The sequence below is a fragment of the Triturus cristatus genome, chromosome 2_2, assembly GCF_964204655.1.
Source record: "Triturus cristatus chromosome 2_2, aTriCri1.1, whole genome shotgun sequence".
NCBI classification, from domain to species: domain Eukaryota; kingdom Metazoa; phylum Chordata; class Amphibia; order Caudata; family Salamandridae; genus Triturus; species Triturus cristatus.
This window is the reverse complement of record NC_140582.1, coordinates 434760371-434782784: the sequence shown is the minus strand read 5'-3', so window position 1 is coordinate 434782784 and position 22414 is coordinate 434760371. Positions and strand designations below refer to the sequence as shown.

General features: G+C 43.6%; 1 protein-coding gene across 2 annotated transcripts in view; it reads right to left on the bottom strand.

Annotated features, from left to right (window-relative positions):
- Positions 1–22414, bottom strand: part of LOC146862330 (cilia- and flagella-associated protein 337-like) — a 336132-nt gene that overhangs the window by 92083 nt on the left and 221635 nt on the right. For both annotated transcript variants that reach the window (XM_085641532.1, XM_085641531.1), the window contains one exon: positions 6136–6298. In XM_085641532.1, coding sequence (XP_085497658.1) covers positions 6136–6298 — 163 coding nt within the window. The remainder of the gene's footprint in view (positions 1–6135; positions 6299–22414) is intronic.

The window sequence follows — 22414 nt, the reverse complement described above, 5'->3', positions numbered from 1 at the left end:
CTAGCAGTCTTGGTTAGCTAATGCCTGGCTTTATCCATAAATTGGGTAGTTGTTTCTCGTTGTTCTGCTCTAAGAGTCGGTCGTTCACCATAACTAATTTATAATGGCAAGCAGCCGTGGGAGGCTTAAAAATTGATGTTTATCAAGCCCTCCATTATTCATTATCCTAGTGTTATGCCCTTTATGCCGTAAACTGCCCTCAGCTGGAGACTTTATACCCTCCCTCTGTGACCCAATCGTACAGGCTTTATCGGCTCCTGTATTTTGTTGCACCCTCGTCACCACCGCCAGAAGATCCCCTGTTATCATAGTTAATCCGTGTCCTAAGTTTGGGTTATTAGATAGTCTATTTGCCTCATTGGGTTTTGTCCTCCCTCTTTAATTTTCTCCTTCATGTGAATAATGTTTTTTTTTAAAAGCCAGTATTGGTTGCCAACAAAGTTAATAAAAGTCATCCTCTCGTTCATTGTTTTATCATTCAACAAAGATTTCATCATTTCTTCTATTGAAGTCAACTGTGACAATATCGGTTGTAGTAATAATAACATTTTATCTCCCAGGATATCTTCAAATGCTCGATGTGCAGTGGGTTCTAACTCATCTGGCTGACTTCTAGAGTCAGAGGTAGGTTGGGTGGGAATCGACTTCCTCTGCTTTTTTGCTTTCTTAGGTGAACTTGGTCTTAGTGCATCTCTTTTTCTCTTTGTTAGAGTTTTTCCCAATGCTGAAGCAGGAGCAAGAGGGTCTGGGATAGAATGAGATAAAGTTGGTATAATCACTTCTGGTTGCTCTAATGGGACTGGAACTGGAGTAGTGCCATGTGGAGCCTTTTCTATCGATGCATTATCCTGTCCCTCCAAGCACTCATTTAACATAGCCTCCCCTCATATCAACAGTCTTTTTTTAGTTATTGCAATCTGATTTGCGATGGCTGTAGTGGCTTTTATCAAGTAGGAGCCTAAAGTTGAAATTATTCCCCCCTCTGCGCACGTAGATGTTACCTTTTTCTACCTCATATCAGGTCCCTGGAATTCAAAATCCAAGCATTAGAGGGGGGCCCAGCCCAGCCTCCTCTGGGCTTTGACGGGCATGGACAGGCCCGCCCTTCCCCGCCCGTGCCCTACGGGAACGTAGCGCATTTTCTTGCACACTCCAGCGCGGGTGGTGGCGGGAATGGTAGTCTCCCCAGCGGTGCGAAATCAAGAGTGCACGGCTTCACCCCCTCCAGGCATCCAGATAGCAGTCAGGTGAGTACTGCAAGTCAGCGAGGAGTTCAATAACCATATTCAGGAATGAGGCCAAAGGACAAGTTCCTGTATAAGAATATGGAACTCCGAGGTGACTTGTACTATCCTTATCATGTACGGCAGGGGGCACTTTATCCCATATATTATATGGATCATATGCAGCACGGGGTATTTCCATCACAAATCATTTTTGATCACACCATCACCTTTCCCACAAACCACTCAAAACCTTGGTGCATAGCTCTCTCATATGAAAGAGAGAGCATTTTTGCAGACATGAAGAATAAAAATGAAACCTCTAGTCAAAATTAAACACATCAAAAACTTGTTATATATTTGTTACAAAAAGATTTTCGAAACAGTTCAATACACGCCAGTTTTTGTTTTTTAAAAGTGCAGTAGCTCAGAATGTGTAGAAACATGCAGAATGATTCTAACTTTTCTGTAATTATCTAAGGATTGCAAAAGATAATTATGTTCTTTATGGAGCACCTTTAAACTAGAAAAGTAGAGCAGAAGAAAGAAAAGCAACCTTTCATTTTCATTGCTTTAAAAAGCTACTTCGTGACGTGACCTGACCTGCCTTTCACCTCAACTCGGTGCTTAATTTGTCAGGGCTGCCAATGACAGTATCAATACAACTACCAAGCATCACATTCCTCTAAGTGTGAAAATTCAGACTATTCCAGGTCACCAATGCTATAATAATTAATAATTACGCTTCATTAATGCATAATAATTAATAATAATTACACTTGACAAGAATGTCAACATGGAGGAACACATCAGCTCAGCCACCAGAGGAGCAAACTTTCAAATGAACATTCTCTGAAAAATAAAACCCTTCCTCTCCTATGACGACGTAAAATCAGTGGTGTAAGCTCTAGTGATTCCCAGATTAGACTATGGGAGTGCTACCCTATGTGGTCTGCCGAGATCCAAGTTGGCTCCACTAAGGGCATCCCTTAACTCTGCTGCAAGGCTCATCACTGGATCGGAAAGGTACAACCGCATCACTCCAGATCTGAAGGCACTAAACTGGCTCCCTTATGAAGCAAGGATTCAGATGAAAATTGCTTGCATGACCCACAAAGCCCTACACTTCTACACACCGAAGTACCTAGCTGACAAACTAGAACTGTCTGGGGGATGGCAGATCGTCTAGAAGCACCAAATCCTTACTGTTGAAACCTCAAAGAATTCGGAAAAAGAAAACCTACAACCGAGCCTTCTCCGGATTGGCTCCTAGAATTTGAAACTCCTTGCCCCCTGAAATCAGACTGAACCCTTCAACAACTTCATTCGAAAGTCAAACTGCTTTTAATGAATAATCCTCTACCCTGAACCCACTGACTCATTCTCTGGATACTGAAATGACGCAGTTCTTCAACCAGGGCTTGCACTCGCCGTCTGAGTCCTATTTTATAACTCACTGTCCCACTCCTGATTTGAACGGACAGTGTCAGCGTTTGTGTTTCTTGGTTATCTATTTTCTACTTATTGAATTATTTGTAAAGTGCTCTGATACCATTCTAGGGTCAAGTTTGCGCTCTATAAAACTTTATAATTAAATTAAAATTGAATTAATTTTTTAAAAATGGTTTGGGCGGCAGGTATTAGTCATTTTTTAATACATATTCATTTAGTAAAGAACTGTTGTAGTGGACTTCAAACAGAGCCACCATGTGGCAAACTGTTATAAGTGTCTGTGTTTACAATTAAGTGCCGGTGCTGAGCACCGCAAACCACCAGCTCGAATTAAGCACCGCCTTGACTGCTGGCTCTAACAGCAGGCATTGTGATGTCAGAACTCGACTGCAATAACTTATTACAGTTGAGCTATGAGTTATGACATTGTGATGGTGTCTCTCACGGTGGTACCCCAGCATTGACAGTCCTTAACTTGTCTTTCGTTAACATTACCCAAAGATGTGGCGATCCACAAAAGCATTAATGAGTCCCGGAAGTAGTACACCTGGATTACTCTTGTACGTAGTGTTATGTGCCTTTTTGATTCGACCCCAATAGTTCAACTCCCAGTTAGTAAGAGTGCAAAGATAGCACTGTCCATTCTAGTTGCGCCAGTCGTGTTTGAAAATCCTCTGTAGATTTACATGTATTCCTATTTTAGATATCTTGGGGCCAATTCACAAAGACATGTAAGAGAGTATTACAGTAAGTAGCACTTCAATAAAACGCAGGGTGACTAGGCCCTGATATGTTTTTCAAGCTTCTGTATAGAGAAGAAGGACGTAAGGGGTGCCACTGTTACCTCTAAATAAGACTTTCATAAACGTGCTTGAGATTTGCTTTTCTTCCTCACAGAGGTTACACAATTCTGTACATCATATAAATGCGATGGGTACATTTTGTTCACTTAAAATAGTTCAACATTATTGTTTGGACTCTTTCTAACCAGTGAAAGCCAAGAAGTTTGCCAAAATGGCGAAAGAAGTAGGTACAAAATATCAGCTCCACTTCGGCAATCACTGTAAGGAGATTTTGCATAAACAAGAAAAGCAGAGTTGGCATCGGATTGGCAGCAAAAAAAAAAAAATAGATAGTTCGAATCTGAATACAAAACTCAGCATTTATGTGGAATACAATGTAGTTGTTCATTGCATTTAGCACACCGGAGAGCCGCATTTTCTAAAGAAGTATTCTTTTTCATTAATCGAAGATACCATGTTTGCAGTAAAAAAGCTGCTAGAAGTAGACTTACATGCAAATGGCAGAAAGGGACTTATCTTGCTTACTAGTTTTTTTTATAACTGACTCCTCCGCAGTAGTGGTCGTATTTTCACAAAAACTGCTGATTTAAGAGGTGTGAGGTATTCATAATTTAGCAGGTCTTGGTGACTGACAGTAGAGAATCCTGAGAGAGTCAGGGAAACCAATACTTTGTGATTTCTAACTTTTACTGCACGGTCTCTTATCTGATGCTCATTTTTAGAGGTTAATGATATTGATTGTTATTGTCCTGATTTCGGACGTGATGCCACGTGGTGCATGTACCTGTTTATTTTAAATGCACGAGTGCGATGGCAAACACTAAGTAACAGCTTTTTGGAAGTATTTAGCTCTTAACTGTGGCCAAATTGAAGAAAAATAAATCAGGGTAATTTATTCTGGTCTTCTGTCTTTCCAAGGTGCATGTCTGCATAGAGTGTTGGATGGTGCTAGTTTGTTTTTGGTCAGGGGAAATCGGTTTGATGGGCTAATGCATCTGCTACAGGCCCAGGGCTAGCACTTAATGGGATGGTCACAGGGTTGACAGTCAAGTTTCACTTCAGAGGTGGATAAAATGGTTATAATTGTGTAGGGTAACAACAAACACCACTTATCTGCATCGACAATTTGCATTAACGCTGAACGAGAACTTTGGAAAATAAAATGTTATGAATCATCAACTGGAGATTGCTCTCTTTAAGGGTATTCAGTGTCTTCCAAAATCATCCCAAGAGAGTCATTAGATGGTTCGTGCCCGGCTTGCAAATGATTGCAGAGGATTCCGGCTGCTAAATGTGGGCAAAAAATCTAACATCCAATTTTGGAACACTAAGGACCAAACCTTGCTGATAGTCCAAAGATCTTACTCTTTGGGGCGAGGTGACAAAAATTGTTTGGTGTTGTCCGCTAGAGTGGGACATGAACGACTATTGCACAATCGCACAAAATCACGCTTGTGTTCCTTCAGTCAGTCATATCTATCATGAGGTACCACGCTACAGAGAAAGTCTTTGTGAACTAGCTCTGTATTTCCCCCAACAAAGGGGCATATCAGCAACAACCGGCGATAACTATCGCTAAGCGCACTTAGCGCTAGGATAATTATCGCCGGCTAACGCTGAATTTTATCGTTGAGATAGCGTGCTATGAGCAACGCTTATCTCAAAAGCGATAAAATTTCAGGCACAAGCCGCCAAATGTGCGATTATTGCTGGAAATCCAGCGATAATCGCACAACGTTTGGCGATAGCTTGCTGGTAGGGCAGGGCAGACTCAGCCATGATATCCACCTTCCATTGGTTATAATGGCTAAGTCAAACTAAAAGCAGGCGTAAGGAAAGTAGCGATAACCGCGGTTAGCGCTACTTTTCTTATCGCTATGCTTGTTAGCGTGCCCATTGATAATTGGAGAAATGTCGGTTAGCGACATTTCTCCAGTTATTTTGGGAAGGAACGCCCACTTTGCATCTCATTAGCGATGCAAAGCTGGGCGTTGTTGTGACGGGCGCTAAGTCAGCAAAACACGTGATAGCGTGTCTTTGCTGATAAGGCGATGAAATTATCGCCGCTTTTCACCCGAAAACGGACCCAAAAGTGGCGATAATTTCATAGCGCCGCCTTGATGATATGCCCCTAAGTCAGCAAAACACACAATAGCGTGACTTTGCTGATAAGGCGCTGAAATTAGCGCCGCTTTTTGCCCGAAAATGGACGCAAAAGGGGCGATAATTTCATAGCGCCACCTTGATGATATGCCCCACAATCTTTCACACGCACAATATCCTTAATTTTTTGACTGAGTACAATTTGTGCAATAAACGTGATTGTCTAAATGGTGGAAACCCCCTCGTCCCCAATATTACACACACAGAAAGAGGCATTTGGTAGACAGTGCTACTGAAGACCCAGTCACCCACCCAGAAGTGGTGGTCTCATACCCTTTTGCCCTATCCTGCAGTAACACTTGATAAAGAATAAAGGAAATGACCCAAAGTTCCCAGGAGTCAATTAATAGACCTGCACGGGTGTGTCCACCGGACCTCAACACACATTCCCTGTCAATACAGGCAGCATGATTTTGTCATGTTGACACAAGGTTTGAAGACCAACAACATCAGTTTTTTCAAAACCATGACATCTAAAACATTATTTTGCCTACCTGTCCCTTCTTCCAGTGGCACGCTTGTTAAAAAGTTAAGGTGGCATAATATATGCCCCGATATCAGATTCCAAACAAGGACTTCCCCGTCATAGCAGGACGTTGCCAATAGATTTGGCGGACAGGTGGAAACACAAAGGATGTCTTCATTATGTCCGTTCACCTGGAAAAGTCATGTGACATGTAGTTGGCATTGTGAACATCTCTTCAGTCTGCAAGTGTGAACAGTGTAATCTGCTAGGAAGGCTTTGTATTTTTCTTCCACTTAAAACCTTATTTTTGGTCTCTACCTCCACATTTGTAGGCTGGTGCAGTGAATGAGGCATTAAGATTTGCACATGGTTTAGCAGTCGAGGCCACCAGACTGTCCCATTCGAGGCGGGACAAAGGCGGAATCTACTTAATGACTCTCTAACTCATGCTTCAGAGCCACTCTTTTCAGATTACACAACATTCTTTTGCAGCGTAATCCTATCCTTCAGAAAAATTAAACAATTCTTAAACTGTGTTATTAGATTCTATTTCAAGTATCATTACTTATGACCACACCCATTTTATAGATGAGTGCCTGTGAGATTAGGTCCCAATGTCTAATTACCTCCATCAAGTCCCCAACCTTTAATTTCCCAACCATTCACTCACTCACCTACCTACACACTCCCTTGCACAGTCACACACTCACAAATTAAGTCACTCACGTTCCAACACAAGCCCAGCCTCTCAAGTACTCAGAAACTCACCACTCAACTTTTCCCTCACATACCACTCACCCAACCAAAATGACTCCTCCGGCTAATCCGCTATGCCCTCAGTAAAGGTTTCCATTGATAACTCTGTGGACAAGTTTGAGTTTTGATAGATTTAATTGGTTATGGTGTTCTTTATAGTGATGGCATGTCACCTCAAGGCTACTTTGCAACACTTGGTTACAAATGAATCTATGTGAAATAGTATTTTTTTATGAACCTTTGAGTAATAAGGTTGTTTACGCTTGCATGTAAAAGTGATCATAATAAGGCCATCTACTCTCTGGTATCTTGGTGTTTAATTAATGGGGGATGAAGAAACTACATTGAGCTTTGTACTATCTCATAGTGAGGTGCTGCCATGTTATACAGCTGATTCCGTCTCGCGCTCTCTTTATGTTTACGTCTGGGCTATCCGTACATGATCTACAGTGTTTCAATCACCCTTGCAGTGTGCTTCTGTCGTCCTTAGGTCCTTTGTTGGCCTGTACTGTGGAGTGAGCGTATATGTAGGTAACCTCAGCCGTTACTGTAGTAATCTTTCTGTATAGTGTAGAGGACCTTACATTTGACTGTAGCCTCCACTAGGGGGCAGAGAAGGACCTTTACAATGATTTTTGTGTGGGGAGGTTATGCCACAGCCAAGTCCTTGGTATTCTTCTCACCGTACGTTGTTTATGATTGATTTGGGAGTCTATGTAGAGTATGCTGCAGCAATTAGGACCTGCAGTAACCAGCCCACTTGACAGTTCCACAAGGTGTTTTTCTTGAGGACGTGGTTTAATCTTGCATGTCATGGTCATTTTGAAACTCTATTTCTATTTACTAGGTTTATAAAGCGCATGACTACCCACAAAGGGTCTCCCGGCACTGAAACTGTTAGTACAAAAGAAGCCCAGAGAACTGTGACTAACTCATCAGAAAAGCCACATTTTAAGTCTTTTCCTAAATGTTAATTCATCTGAAGTCATCCTCAGGGAAAGAGGTATCTTGTTCCACTGCTTCAAAACTAGGAACGATCACCAAACCAGCTTTTGTGTGACTCCCAGATAGGATTTGAGAGATGAAGCAGCTTTAGAGGACTATAGTTTTGCAGCATATCGACTAGCCGACTAGGGCCCATATTAGTATAAATTCTGTGTGCTATACATAAGTCCTTAAAATGTATATGCTTCTTAATAGGTAGCCAATGCAACTTCGTTAAGGAGGCTTACACTGACTGATGTCTGGGAATCTTTAACAAAAGATGAGCTGCAGCGTTTTGCACCACCTATAGACTATTCTGCATAGATTGTGGGGCTCCTAAACAGAATACATTACCGTAATCCATGCAAGAGGTCACCAAAGCCTGTATTACAGTTCTTTGAGCATAGTCTGGTAAAAAGTGTAAAATCTTTCTATCCGACTCAATGTACCAAAACAAACAGTGGCAAGTTTCTTTGCTTGTGTATGGAAAGAAGATTTGTTATCCAGACAGAATCCCAAGTTGTTGACCACCGACTTTGGCTGGGGTTGAGGACCAAGGGATTCAGGCTAACAATGCAGAGAAGAGAGATTTACATTATTTCCAATTATAATCACTTCAGTCTTGTCTCCATTGACTTTTAGACAACAGGAGGCCATTCACTGAACTACTAAAGTGATACAAGGTTTTAACAGGCCACTATTGGAAGGTGATTCTGGGGCCAAAGAAATGATGATATGGGTATCATCCGCATATGAGAACAAAGAGAGGTCAAATGATATCACAAGGTCAGCCAGCTGTCGATCATACATGTTGAACAATATAGGACTCAGAAAGGATCCCTGGTGCACTCCAAACACTAATGGTAGAGATTGTGAGTAAAAAGGTTTGTCACATACCTGGACGCTTCGCTCTTCCAAAAAGGAGGCCAGCCACATCCAGGCTTAATGTGTCACTCCTGAGTTGGCCAGTCTCTCTAAGAGAGTTGCGCGGGATACCGTATAGAATACTGTTCTGAGATCCAGCAGGATCAAGGCTGCGGAGCCACCTTGGTCGATTATCATTGTTAAGGTCCACTACAACCGCCAATAGCACTGTCCTAGTGCTATGACTGGGTCTAAACCCAGTTTGAGATGTGTGGAGGAAATCGTTCTTTTCCAAAAATTCAGAAAGCTGCTTATTTACATATCCCTCCACAATTTTACCCAAAAAATGAAGCAAGGAGATTGGCTATAGTTTTCAATAAGTAAATGATTGAGGGTGTGTTTCTTGAATAGTGGTATCACCATTGAATGCTTCCAAGATTTAAGGACCTGACCAATAACCAACAAGTGGTTTAGGAATCCTCTATGAGAGGATGAACAGTTCCCGCCGTCTTTTGAAGAATAAGAGATGGGGCAGGATCCAGAGGGGATCCTGACTCTACCTTGGTCATTTTAGCAAGCAGATTCTCATTTTGTATGCTTGAGAAGGCAGAAAGTGTAGGTTTAAATAATAGGTCCTGGGTATCGGGAATCTCCCCATGGGACTGAGGATTTGCGAACCCCCCTGAGCATGAGCTTCATTCTGATTGGCTTCCAACACTCCAAACCAGAATGTGTTGGCAGCCATCTTTTGACTCAGTAACCGAGTTACAACAAAACAGTAGGAAAAAGGTAGAAAACAAGAAAAGGGGGCAGGGTAGAAACACTCTGAACCCCTAGGCCTGCTCAGGAGGTCCCACAGGGATCCCCAGGGACCAAAAAAGCATTACAAAAAATGGCCGAACTTGCGCCGGGTGGGCCAGGTCTCGGGGGGCAGTGCCTGATTATGTAGATGGGGCCCGCAGCCCCAGGGATTGCCACCTCCCCTGGGGCTTTTTTTAAAAATGTGTGGGGTGCTCCTGCCCCCCCACGCAGCTCCAGGGCATTGTTATTTTATGGCGGGGGGCCTTGCAGGCCCCCCAAGCCATGGGGACAGCCAGCTCTCCGGGGCTCCAATTACATTAAAGAAGTGTGGGGGTCTCCTTCCCCTCCCCACACTGCCCCGGGAACCACCAACTCCCCAGGGCACTAATTATTTAAATACAGGGGTTGGTTGCGGACTCCCGGGCACGGGGAAAACCACATTCCCCGGGGATTAACTCAGTTGAGCTCCCGCCCTGCCATAGCAAACAGTGCTTTGCTTCTTGGAACCGAGAGTAGGAAACTTGCTCTTGCTTCCAAGAAGCAAAGCAGTATTACTTTTGGACAAGGGGAGCTGCATGCCGGCTCCCGCAGGAGGCGGGGAGCTGGCTGGGACCACAAGGGCATTGGGGCTCCCCCACGTGAGGGCCAGGGACGGGGGATACATGGCCCCCCTCCCTAAAGAAAAAAAAAAGAATGAGGCAAAGCCCCAGGGGATGGGGTCCCGGGACCAATAATTGCCTCAGGAGGGGGCAGCCCCCCTCCTTAGAATAAAAAAATAATAATAATAATATGTGGCCATGCCCCGGGGCATAAGGTCCACGGGGCTGAAAACGGCAATGGGAGGGGGGCCCACAGCCTCCTTCCCATTAAAAAAAAAAGCAAAAATATGCTCAGGCCCTGAGGGATGGGGTCCACAGGGCCCAAAAATAATAAAGGGAAGGGGGGCCACACTGCACCCCCTTTCAAAAAGGAAATTTAAAAAAAGTCGCTGGAGGCCTCGACCCCTCCCTGCACCACTGTGCAAATGCGCCTCCTGGCGCGTTCTAAGTTGGAGGATAAGTCCCCTTGAATCCTGAGGGTCCCTGGGGGCCAACTAGCCCACCAGGTACCTCCAGTAAGCCCACACAGTGAGATTGCTGGAAGGTGGTCCGAAGCCATGCCCCTTTTTACACCACTGTGCAAACGCGCCTCTTGGTGGGGTGATGAGGTCCTCTTGTGTCCTGAGGACCTCAGGCCTAAAGTGGACTTCATCCCCCGAGCAGCAGTGTGCCAGGAGGCGCATTTGCAGAGTGATGTAAAAAGGGTGTGTGGCCTTGGACCACTCTCAGCAATTAAGCTGTGTGGGACTCACTAGAGATAACGGGAGGGCTAGTTGGCCCTCAGAAGACCAGGGGACTCCTAACCCAGAGCGCGCCTGGAGGCGCATTTGCAGAGTGGTGGAGAAAGGGGGCGTGGCCTGTGTCCACCTCTCAGCAATCCCACTATCTGGGGCTTACTGGAGGTAGTAGGTCAGCTAGTTGGCCCCTAAGAACCCCCAGCAGCGAAGGCGACTTTAATCTCCATCAAAGAGCACGCCAGGGAGCGTGTTTGCAGATGGGCCAACTATCCCCCCTGTTACCTCCACTAAGTCCCACACAGTGGGATTGCTAGGAAGTCTTCGAAAGCCACACCCTCCCTTTCTCCAACACTCTGCAATGCAAATGCACCTCCTGGCACACTACGGGTTGGGAGATGAAGTCCATTTTACTCCTGAGGGACTTTGGGGGCCAAGAAGCCCTCCTGGTTCCTCCTGTAAATCCTATGCAGCGGAATTCCTCTGCGCTGGTTGGAGGCACAGCCCCCTTTCTCCACCACTCTGCAAACGCGACTACCAGTTGAAGAAGCATTTGCAATGTAATAGGTTTCGCATTCGCGAGAGTTAGAGCTATTGGCATTGTAAAAATAAAAGTGTTTTAATAATGTTTCTTGGAGTGGAGTGGGTGTAGGTTGAGTGTAGTGGAATTATGTGGCATGTTGTGCAGTTAAATTATTTGGATAGAAAGTATGTGGTATTTAGTGTATAGGAATTATGTAGAGTGGGATTATGTGTTATGGAGAGTAATTATGTGGTATTATAGTCTGTGTTTTGGAGTTGTAACTTCAGGTTTAGTCTTCCTCATTTCCATAAAAGCTAAACTATAAACTCAATGAGACAAAAAAAGAAGGAACCACCGAGGAGCACTTCTGGACCTAGTCAGAGGTATGAGCAGGGCCACTGGAATTATGCGACTGTTTGGCTGCACCAACTTTTGCACAATTATAAATTTTCCTTGTTTGCCACATAATCCACCATCTGCTGCATAATCTGTAGATTTGAACAAAATAACCTTGCTTGTAGCGCAAACGGCTCAAACGTTACCAAAATGCAGCGACAAGTGTTCCAGCGTGGTGAAAGGCCCTTTGCAAACCTAGAATGGTCACCTGTTACTTATTGCTAAATGTGGGTATTAAATTGGTACTACTGATGTGCAAACCACTCTTGCTTCTTTCTGCGCCTCTCTTGCCTCTCTGCATTTCTGTTGCTTCTTTCTGCACCTTTCTTTTTTTTTCTGCACCTCTGTTGTCTCTTTCTGCATCTCACTTGCTTTCTTCTGTACCACTCTTGCCTCTTTTTGCATCCTTCTTCCCTCTTTCTGTACCTCTTTTGCCTCTTTCTGTACCCCTGTTCCCTCTTTCTGCACCTCTCCTGCCTGTTTCTGCATCTCTGTTGCTTCTTTCTGCACCTCTGGTGCTTCTTTCTGCACTTCTCTTGCCTCTTTCTGTACCCTCTTGCCTCTTTCAGCACCTCTGTTGCTTATTTCTGCACGTCTCTTGCTTCTTTATGAACCTCTGTTGCTTCTTTCTGCACCCTTCTTCCCTCTTTGTGCAACTCTCTTGCCTCTTTCTACACCTCTCTTCCGTCTTTCTGTACCCAACTTGCCTCTTTCTGCACCTCTGTCACTTCTTTCTGTACTTCTCTTGCCTCTTTCTATACCCCTCTTGCCTCTTTCTGCACTTCTGTTGGTTCTTTTGCACTGCTCTTGCTTCTTTCTGCACGTCTCTTGCTAATTTCTGCACCTCTCTTGCTAATTTCTGCACCCCTCTTGCCTTTTTCTGCACACCTCTTCCTACTTTCTGCACCTCTCTTGCCTCTGTCTGCACCCCTGTTCCCTCTTTCTGTACCTCATTTGCCTGTTTCTGTAACTTACTTGCCTCTTGCTGCAGTTCTCTTGCCTCCTTCTGCACCTCTTTTGCTTCTTTCTGCACTTCTTTTGCCTCTTTCTGCACCTCTATTGCTTCTTTCTGCACCGCTGTTGTCTCTTTCTGCACTCGTCTTCCCTCTTTATGCACCTCTCTTGCTTCTTTCTGCACTTCACTTGCTTCTTTGTGCACCTCTCTTGCTTCTTTCTGCACCCTTCTTCTCTTTTTTGCATCATCTTGCCTCTTTCTGCAGTTCTCTTGCCATGTTCTGCACCTCTCTTGCCTCTTTCTGTACCTCACTTGCCTCTTTCTGCACATCTCTTGCTTCTTTCTACACTTCTCTTGCTTCTTTCAGCAATTCTCTTGCCTCTTTCTGCACTTCTTTTGCTTGTTAATGTACCTCTCTTGCGTTTTTCTGCACCTCTGTTGTCTCTTTCTGCACCTCAAGTGTGTCTTTCTGCACAGTTCTAGCCTCTTTCTGCTTTCCTTTTGCTTGTTTCTGCTCTTCTTTTGCCTCTTTCTGTGCCCCTCTTGCCTCCTTCTGCACCTCTGTTGTTTCTTACTGCACTGCTCTTGCTTCTTTTGGCACCTCTCTTGCAAAGTTCTGCACCCTTCTTGCCTCTTTCGGCACCCCTCTTCTCTCTTTCTGCACCCCTGTTCCCTCTTTTTGCATCTCTTCTGCCTGTTTCTGCACCTCTGCTACCTCTTTCTGTACCTCTGTTGCTTCTTTCTGCACTTCTCTTTCCTCTTTCTGCACCCCTCTTCCCTCTATCTGCACCTCTGTTGCTGCTTTCCGTACTTCTCTTGCTTCTTTCTGCACCTCTCTTGCCTCTTTCTGCAACCTTCTTCTCTCTTTCTGCACCTCTCTTGCCTCATTCTGTACCTCTCTTGCCTCATTCTGCACACACAGGGCTACTTTTAAACTGACCTCAGGTTCAGCAGTGCACACATGCAAGTGCAGAAAAGGGCAGTGGCCCTCTAACCTGCCATGCCCTATTATATGCTAGGGACCTAGAGGTAGTTTGAATCCCCCTGCCCTATTATGTACTAGGGCCTTACAGGGGAGGTCATGCCAAGCACAGGGGTAACCCAACCCATAGTGTACCCTAGTGTATGTAGGTGTTTTCACTGTATTCTAAGTGTCTTTCAGCATAGCACTGGCTCCAGGCCTGGTTAGGTAGAGCCCAGGGTCAGTCAGAGTCAGTTACCATTAGTACCAGTCAGCAAAACGTTGGGTGGTGCCCAGGGCACATGATGACTGGTCAATAGTGGCTTCTTTCTACACCTCTGTTGGTTCTTTCTGCATATCTCTTGCTTCTTTCTGCACCTTTCTACCTCCTTCTGGACTTCTGTTGCCTCTTTCTGCATTTCTATTGCTTCTTTCTGCGCATTTCTTCCTTTTCCCGCACATGTCCTACCTCTGTAGGCATTGGAAGAAATTAGCATTTAAAAAACCTTAGGATTTCACTGAAAAAAACATAGGTTTCAGGGATGTTATATTTAGAAATTAGCATTTAAAAAACCTTAGAACTTCACTGAAAAACACATAGGTGTCATGGACGTTATAGTTAGAAATTAGCATTTAAAAACCTTAAAAATTCACTGAAAAAACATAGGTTTCAGGGACGTTATAGTTATAAATTAGCATTTAAAAAACCTTGGAAATTCACTGAAAAAAACATAGGTTTCAGGGACGTTATAGTTAGAAATTAGCATCTATAAAACCTTAGAAATTCACAAAGAAAACCTCAGGTTTCAGGTACGTTATAGTTAGCTGGACATTTCACTCATACAAAACCAGAGAAATTCAGCAGTTATAGTTAGTTGAGCTAACTATAACTCGCACCCCCACAAAGCACTGCTGATGACGTCACATATTACAGCACTCATGACATGGTCAGTGACATCACTGATGACATCTCAAATGACATCACTGATGACATCATCCACTTAATATCTGATGCAAATCATCACAATCTAAAATAACCTTTCATACACCTACTCTAAAATACAGACTACCATTCTCGAAACTATAGACACACCAATACCAGTTACTACATACCCACTGACTATTTCATAGGTCTACACACACATCCACTCACCCATACAGTCACTCATACATGCCGTCACTCATCAATATAGCCACTGATATATGCACTCATACACCTATACAAATACTCATACACTGCCACTCATTCATAGAGTTTCTCACACACCTAGTCAGTCACCCAAAGAATCAATCACACCACGATTTACTCATTATAGAGTTATACACACACCACCTCGCTTATTCATACAGATACTAACACATACTTACTCTCTTCTACAATCACTGACAGAAGCACACACTCATCCATACAGCCACTCTCACAGTCACTTACTCTCTGATATAGTCACTTATATACTCCAACACTCACATATACTGCCTTTCACATATGTAGTTACTCATACATGTCACACTGAGACATCCATTCACTCACCAACACAGCCATACACACACTCATGCACCCATACAGCCCTTCACAGATGCACTCATGAACCCATATACCCAGTGAATCACCCACTCACACATCCATGCAGGGATTAGCATACCCCACACTCACACACACAGAGACTCAGGCACCCATACAGGTACTCAGGCAACCTATCATAAACCTATATAGACAGTCATGTCGGTACTCACCAACCAATGCAGCCATTTACACACCAGCTGAAAGACTGATACAGACATTCACACAGATTAGTCACTAACCCATGCATTCACTAAGACATGTTTAATTACTAACTTATACAGTCAGTTACGCACCTACTAAATCATCTATTCAGACACTCATATACCCACTCATTCTTCAATACACCTTGGTGTATATATAAATTAAACTTTTTTTAAAAAAACAGTTACTGGATGATGTCATCAGTTATGTCATCAGTGATGTCATTTGAGATGGCATCAGTGATGTCACTGACCATGTCATGAGTGTTGTAATAAGTGACGCCATCAGTAGTGCATTGCAGGGGCGTGAGTTATAGTTAGCTCAACTAAGTAAAACGGCTGAATTTCTCGGGTTTTGTATGAGTGAAATGTCCAATTAACTATAACATACCTGAAACCTGAGGTTTTTTCTGTGAATTTCTAAGGTTTTTTAAATGCTAATTTCTAACTAAAACATTCACTGAAACCTATGTTTTTTCCAGTGAAAAAATATATATATATATATATATAATATATATATATTCACTTAAAAAACCATAGGTTTCACACATGTTATAGTTAGCTTGACATTTCCCTCGTAAAAAACCAATGAAATTCCCCCGTTATAGTTAGTGCAGGCAACTATAACTCACGCGACCGCAGTCCTCTGCTGATGACGTCAGATATTACATCACTGTATTCAGACACCTATTTACCCATGTCTTCTTCCATTATTCTTTAGCTATACATATATTACAAATATTTATTTTTCAGAAAGACACATATTTAATCAGTGATGTAATATCTGACGTCATCAGCAGAGGATTGCGGTCGCGTGAGTTATAATTGCCTGCACTAACTATAACGGGGGAATTTCATTGTTTTTTTACAAGGGAAATGTCCAGCTAACTATAACATGTGTGAAACCTATGGTTTTTTAAGTGAATTTGCAAGGTTTTTTAAATGCTAATTCCTAACTATAACGTGTGTGAAACCTATGTTTTTTTAAGTGAATTTGTACGGTTTTTTAAATGCTAAGTTATGTATTAATTAATATTTTTTTTTACAGGTTCTTCACCGTGCGCGCACCGTGCGCGCACTGTGGGCACTCGGTGCGCTTCGCGCACCGAGCACCCACGATGCGTTGTCCATGCCGTGTGCGCACAGTGCACGCACAGTGCACGCACCCCGCGCTTTTTCGAAAAAAAATAAAGTTTTTTTTATCCTTGGGGGTCCTTCAGTGACCCCCTGACAAAGGCTAGGGGGTCAGGAACTGTCCACCCTGCCCCCTTTTCACATTCTCCACCTTTGTTTTTCAGACTGCGAGAGACAAAATGGCGGCCGACACTTCCTGATTTCGACCGACTGGAATGTTTACTGTCATGTAACCACCAATCAGAATTACGCTTGCGCACGTCAGCGTGCACGTACCGTATGCTTACCGTACGGTGTTCTCAGGAACTACTGAACAGATTGACTCCAGATATTCAAAAGGCACATCCCTGACCTGAGGACTTTCTCTTTGCCAAATTTCAAATAATTCTGTTCAGCCGTTCGGGCTGTACCTTGGACTAAAGGTCCCTATGGAAAAATGCATAGGGAAAACGCGTTTTGGGACCCCCCTTTTTTCTCGGCCCCCGCTTGACTAATCACCCCGAGACTTTCAGGGTAGGAGCGGAGCGGAGCGCCCCACCTATTTTGAAAAATTTGCGATGATTAATCAACCGGCGCCAAAGTTATTCAAAATAGAATTTTCAGATTTCCTATGGAAACACGGCCCTAACTATAACTATCTACTGGCGACCGCCAGTAGATAATATATATATATATATATGACGCTTTGTCTCCCTGTGCAGCCACTATCGCTTCTGCCCAAAAACAGAGCGCGGACCACAGGGTTGGTGCAGCTAGTATGTTTTTTTCAGCTCCAATAACTCCACCAGCATGACACGTTTCGATCCTCAAGGGATCTTGATCACATGACGCGCATGCACACCGTGAGGTACCTTTAAATGTCATTTTTTAAAACATTTTTTTAAAGTGACATGCAAGCAGTATTGTTGAACATGGACATAGACAAAATACTTAAAACTTTTTTGCAATGTAAATTGATGAATGTATGGTACCAATAATAGGGTACCAAGAAAGTAATTGTTATAAATTCATGATGGTGTTGCTAAACATTAAGCAAATAGATTTTTGCGGAACACATTAAGTTGTAAACAAACAAATAATAGATAATCCATTTTCGTAAAAAAACAGTTATGTTTAAAAATTTCATCGTAATAAATAAGATTAAAACAATAAATCTCACTGATTTTCTTAAAAAGAAAGGGACAACGTCCAGGTTTGAATACCTTTGGCAATTTTCTATCTCCATAAAAGAACAAAGTGCTAGTGCTTCCGAAGTTTTACTAAAATGTATTAGGCTAATTTGTCAACAAAATTCACTGGATGCATGTTGATAGTGTAAAGTGCAATAATAAGTAAAGTGCTAAGTGCTAAAATTACTACTGTTATTTAATCCTAAAATGTGAGTACCTAAAACCATATGCGCATAAAAATAGAAAAATATTAAGGGATACGGCATGGGAAAGGGAAGTATTAGAACATAGTGTTCCTCAGTGTACTGTTGTCTTTCCTTTATTTTGATGACAGTATATTCCTGTATAAAACTCTTCATGATTTAATGGGTGAAATGTCTAGCAGCATTCTAGAGACAGGTATATAGATCTTCTGTTTGATTTAGACCATTTGGATACTTAGTATCAAGATTCAAAATGTATCTAGTCACCAGCTGTCTAAGAGCTCTAACACGATCTCCTCCTCTCTTTTTGATCGGGATGCTGTCAATTATAAAGTACTTCAGTAGGGTAGAATCTGACTTGGGCCTATCCTCAAAATGTGGTGCAACAGGATATGCCTGGTCGAGATTCTTAATTGCTCTTATGTGCTGGAGCACCCTCTTGTGTCCCTGTAGTATAGTACTACCCACATATCTGAGTCCACAAGGGCACTCCAGCACATAAATGGCATGATCTGTTTTGCAAGACAGATGCTTAGTAATCGGGATTTCTACATAATTAAATGGTGTTTTGAATGCGGTGGTATTGATGCCATGTTGGCATGCCTTGCAAGATTTACATCTGTAGAATCCCCTACGTTGACTAAGCCAAGTACCTTGGGTTAAGCTCTCTAAGTCATTTCTAACCAAAGAGTCCCTCATGGAGGGTGCCCTGCTGAATGTGATGGCAGCCTTTTTCGGGAGTAGATGACCAATAGTCGGATCTCCCAATACTATTGGCCAATTTCTGTTGATCAAATTTTTCATGAATCTTCCCTGTTTACTGAAACTGAAGATGAATCTGAATGTATCATCAATCTGTTTTGGTCTTTCTTTGGTATTAAAGAGGGTTTCCCTATTCAAATCATTGCTTTTTTTGATTGCGGTCTCAATGCATTTGAGAGAATATATATATATACACATAAAACACAACACCTCCCATTCCCAACGGGCAGAGAGCATGCACACGAAGCTGCAAAGTGAAAAGCTTCTTTATTTCATCAAGCCTTCCTCAGCCCTGGAAGCCCAGAGAGACGCATTTCGGCTGTCACAGCAGCCTTTGTCAATCTAGTTTGGCACCATTTTTAAAACCTTTATATACCACAACAACATCATAAACATGGAAACAGTATCTGGGTAATAGACATAAAAGAAATACAACTCATGGTCAAAAGCAGCATATATACCATCCTATATAGTATGTAAAGATGGAAAACAATAATGATGGAAAAATATTGTGCATATCACAGCAATAAAATAATTGAGACTAATCATCTATTTACACTTGAATTGTGTTTACGTACTAATGCACTGCATGATCAACTCAATAAGTTAAAGCTAACTCCACACATATGTATTGTTGCACGCTGAGTTGTAGACCATAAGCTAAAAATGTAAATAGCCAAATACGCCGTTCTATGATGCTCATACATTCAAAGTGCCATACATATGAAAGCTCCAACAGGAATTGTTGAAAATGAATGCAGACATTTTCTGCAGTGCATATCACTCATAAGGTGCGAAGCGCATTTCAATAGGATACGGCTAGCTCTCGTAATCACAGTTCATTTGTCTAGCAAATCAATTACAAAGGAAAAACTTGTGACATTAGATAGCTTCACGGTGGGAAACTTTCCCCATAGTTCAAGAGAAAACCCTAATGGGAAATGTCTCTTACGCTCACAGAGTCTTCAACCATGTGATGTAATAAGCTTGCTGAAGACTTAAAAGTTCCTGCAGATCAAAAAGTTGTTGCACATAGCAGCATAGCACATCCACATGTCATGCTCAAATAAAACAAAACAACAGTTTGAGTTCCCGTCACTAATTACAGTACCAAACCGGGGTTGGGTAAGGCCGCATGAAGACAAAAATTATCCCAGCTTGGCAGACCTCACCGTTAGGCGTCGGCTTTCACGGAACCCAGTCACCAGAGCTTCTTCAGTGTTACGAGTCCGAGTGCAGGACGAGAAGGAAGGATACTGACTCTGAAAAGCTCAAGGAATTCCTCGCGTCGAGCGAACACCACCTCCGCTGCCTGCTACTCTGATTCCTCCTCCCGAAGTGTGGTCCGGGTGCCACCAAAATAGCACTCCCATGCTTACTCCAAAGACATTGCGGTTGAAACCGGTGGCCCAAAAACGACTGGTGGTGCGTGAGAAACGTCCACCGCTGGCGTTCAGTACATAACACAACACCTCCCATTCCCAATGGGCAGAGAGCACGCACACGAAGCTGCAAAGTGAAAAGCAGGGGCAGTTTATTTATTTATCCCTGGGCCGTGGTGGTGTCAAGCTGACCTTTTCCCTGGCAAGTGCTCGGCTCCCTGGTTGACCGGTCTCCCGCCGCCGCTCTCACACCTACAGCGGCCGCGGAGCGGTCCTTGGACTTCAACACCCAGAGCCCCTAGCGGCAGGAAGTCGCCGCCGACGCCGTCTTTCGCGCCAGGAGGCGCATAAGAATCGGCTCTGACTCCCGCCACGCGGGACGCGCGCGGGTGGCGCCGGGAGAAGCCCGGGACAAGGGCGGGACCGTCTGCGGCTGTCCGAGGCCGGGCTGGGCCACCCCTTGTTAACCCTTGTTAAGACTTGTCTTCAGACACTGGCCCGGTGATACGATTTTGAGTTTTCCAGAGTTTCCAAGACAACAACTCTATTTACGCCATCATGCCAAAATGGAGATCTGGAGACAAGGTAGTGGGCACTCTGGACGCTTTCTTAGTACGTGCTGAATCAGTGTTGATACATGAAATTGAGGCCACTGAGAGAAGATTATCATTGGATCCTAGGCTGTTGGGAGGGGGGGCCACTTCCAATACCCCACTTTACGCCCCCAGCCCGTTAAGGTCAGCAAATGACTCCCTTGACCAGTCCCTGACTCCCGCTAATAGCGCTGCTCCTATCTTGTCTGTATCACCCTCCGCCACTACCACCCAGAGTAACCAGAGCAGCTCTGTAAGGGCCAAGACAAGGGGAACGAAAGTTTCAGGGAAAATTGTCAAGGATCAATACAAAAAGGCTAAGAAGGGTTGCTACACACCTAAAATCACTAGATCTAAAACAAAAGCCTCTGCCACATCCGCTACAAACGATCTGGCCAACACCCCTGCCCTAGGTGATTCAAATATTTCTTTTAATGAAGTGATAGCTAGCGACCCAACAGTGGCAAATCCTTTATTGACCACAAGGGATTTTACCTCCATTTTAGAAGAAAAGCTAGCTACCATTCTGGAGCCACTATGCAAACGCCTTGACATGGTAGTCCAAAGGTTAGATAAAATAGAGGAGGCCTGCGCTTGTGCAGCAGAAGCGGCTACGTTTAAATCTTGCACCGAGGCAGCTGCAGGGGCGCCTTCATCCTTGCCACTGGCCAAGGAAAATCGTGATAATCAGATTAGGGCCACTCCTTCTCTAGACCGAGTGGGGGGTGTGGGAGAACAAGAGGGGGTAGTAAGGGCGAATATACCGCCAGCCATACCCATCATGGTAGCACCATCGAACAACGGAACTTCGCATTTTACAAAGTCTCAAGGACAGGCTACCAATAACAAGACAGGTGACCATCCTAAGTGCCCCTTTCTTCACCTGCCACCTCAAGCAACCCCATATACTATTATCTTGGCAAACGTGCCCATATTACCGCACAATTCACAAGAGCACTGGACGTCTCTTAAGAACAAAGCCCTGCACTATTTGAACAAAATGACAAATATAGGCAATAGGCTATACAGGGACTTTAAAATGGTTAGAAGGATAGATTGGGTTGGTCACTCTGAAAAATCTATCGCTGGGGACTGTGTGGTTCTAAGCTTTAGGTCACCTGAACTGGTTTATGATATCCTTGATTCCGCTGGATATGCATTAAGCGATTGGTCATCAATCCGTGTATTGCCATTAGGGTACTTCTATAAACAGGACATAGGAAGACAACAGATAAATGACCGAACCCTTAGGGGAGCCACTTCAGACCCTGAGCAACGATTTGAATCCAAAAATCGCTTCGAAGCATTGTCTTCCCTCGAAGATATAGATTGACAAAGAACGGGTGGCTCAGGAGTTCATATGGAAGGTGTAATTATCACCACCGTAGAGGCTTTAATAAGCAACCAACCTCTACGCTCAAAACCTGATGATCAATCTAGGGCAATCCATTTATCGCAAATAAGCCCCGATAGACACCCTGTTGTGCATCCAAATGCTGCCGGGAATTCGACTAACCTGGTCCCAAGAGATTCCATGGCCATTGCCTCTTGGAATATTGCCGGCCTGGAATCCAAGGTTGCCATAGCTGACTGGGTAACCCTAGCTAATGAAGTGGATATATGGGCTTTCCAGGAAACATGGGCCGTAGAGAATATATATAATGTTGGATACTTGAATTTCTCAAGACCCGCGAGAAAGGGGCCTAGGGGTAGACCGGTAGGGGGTC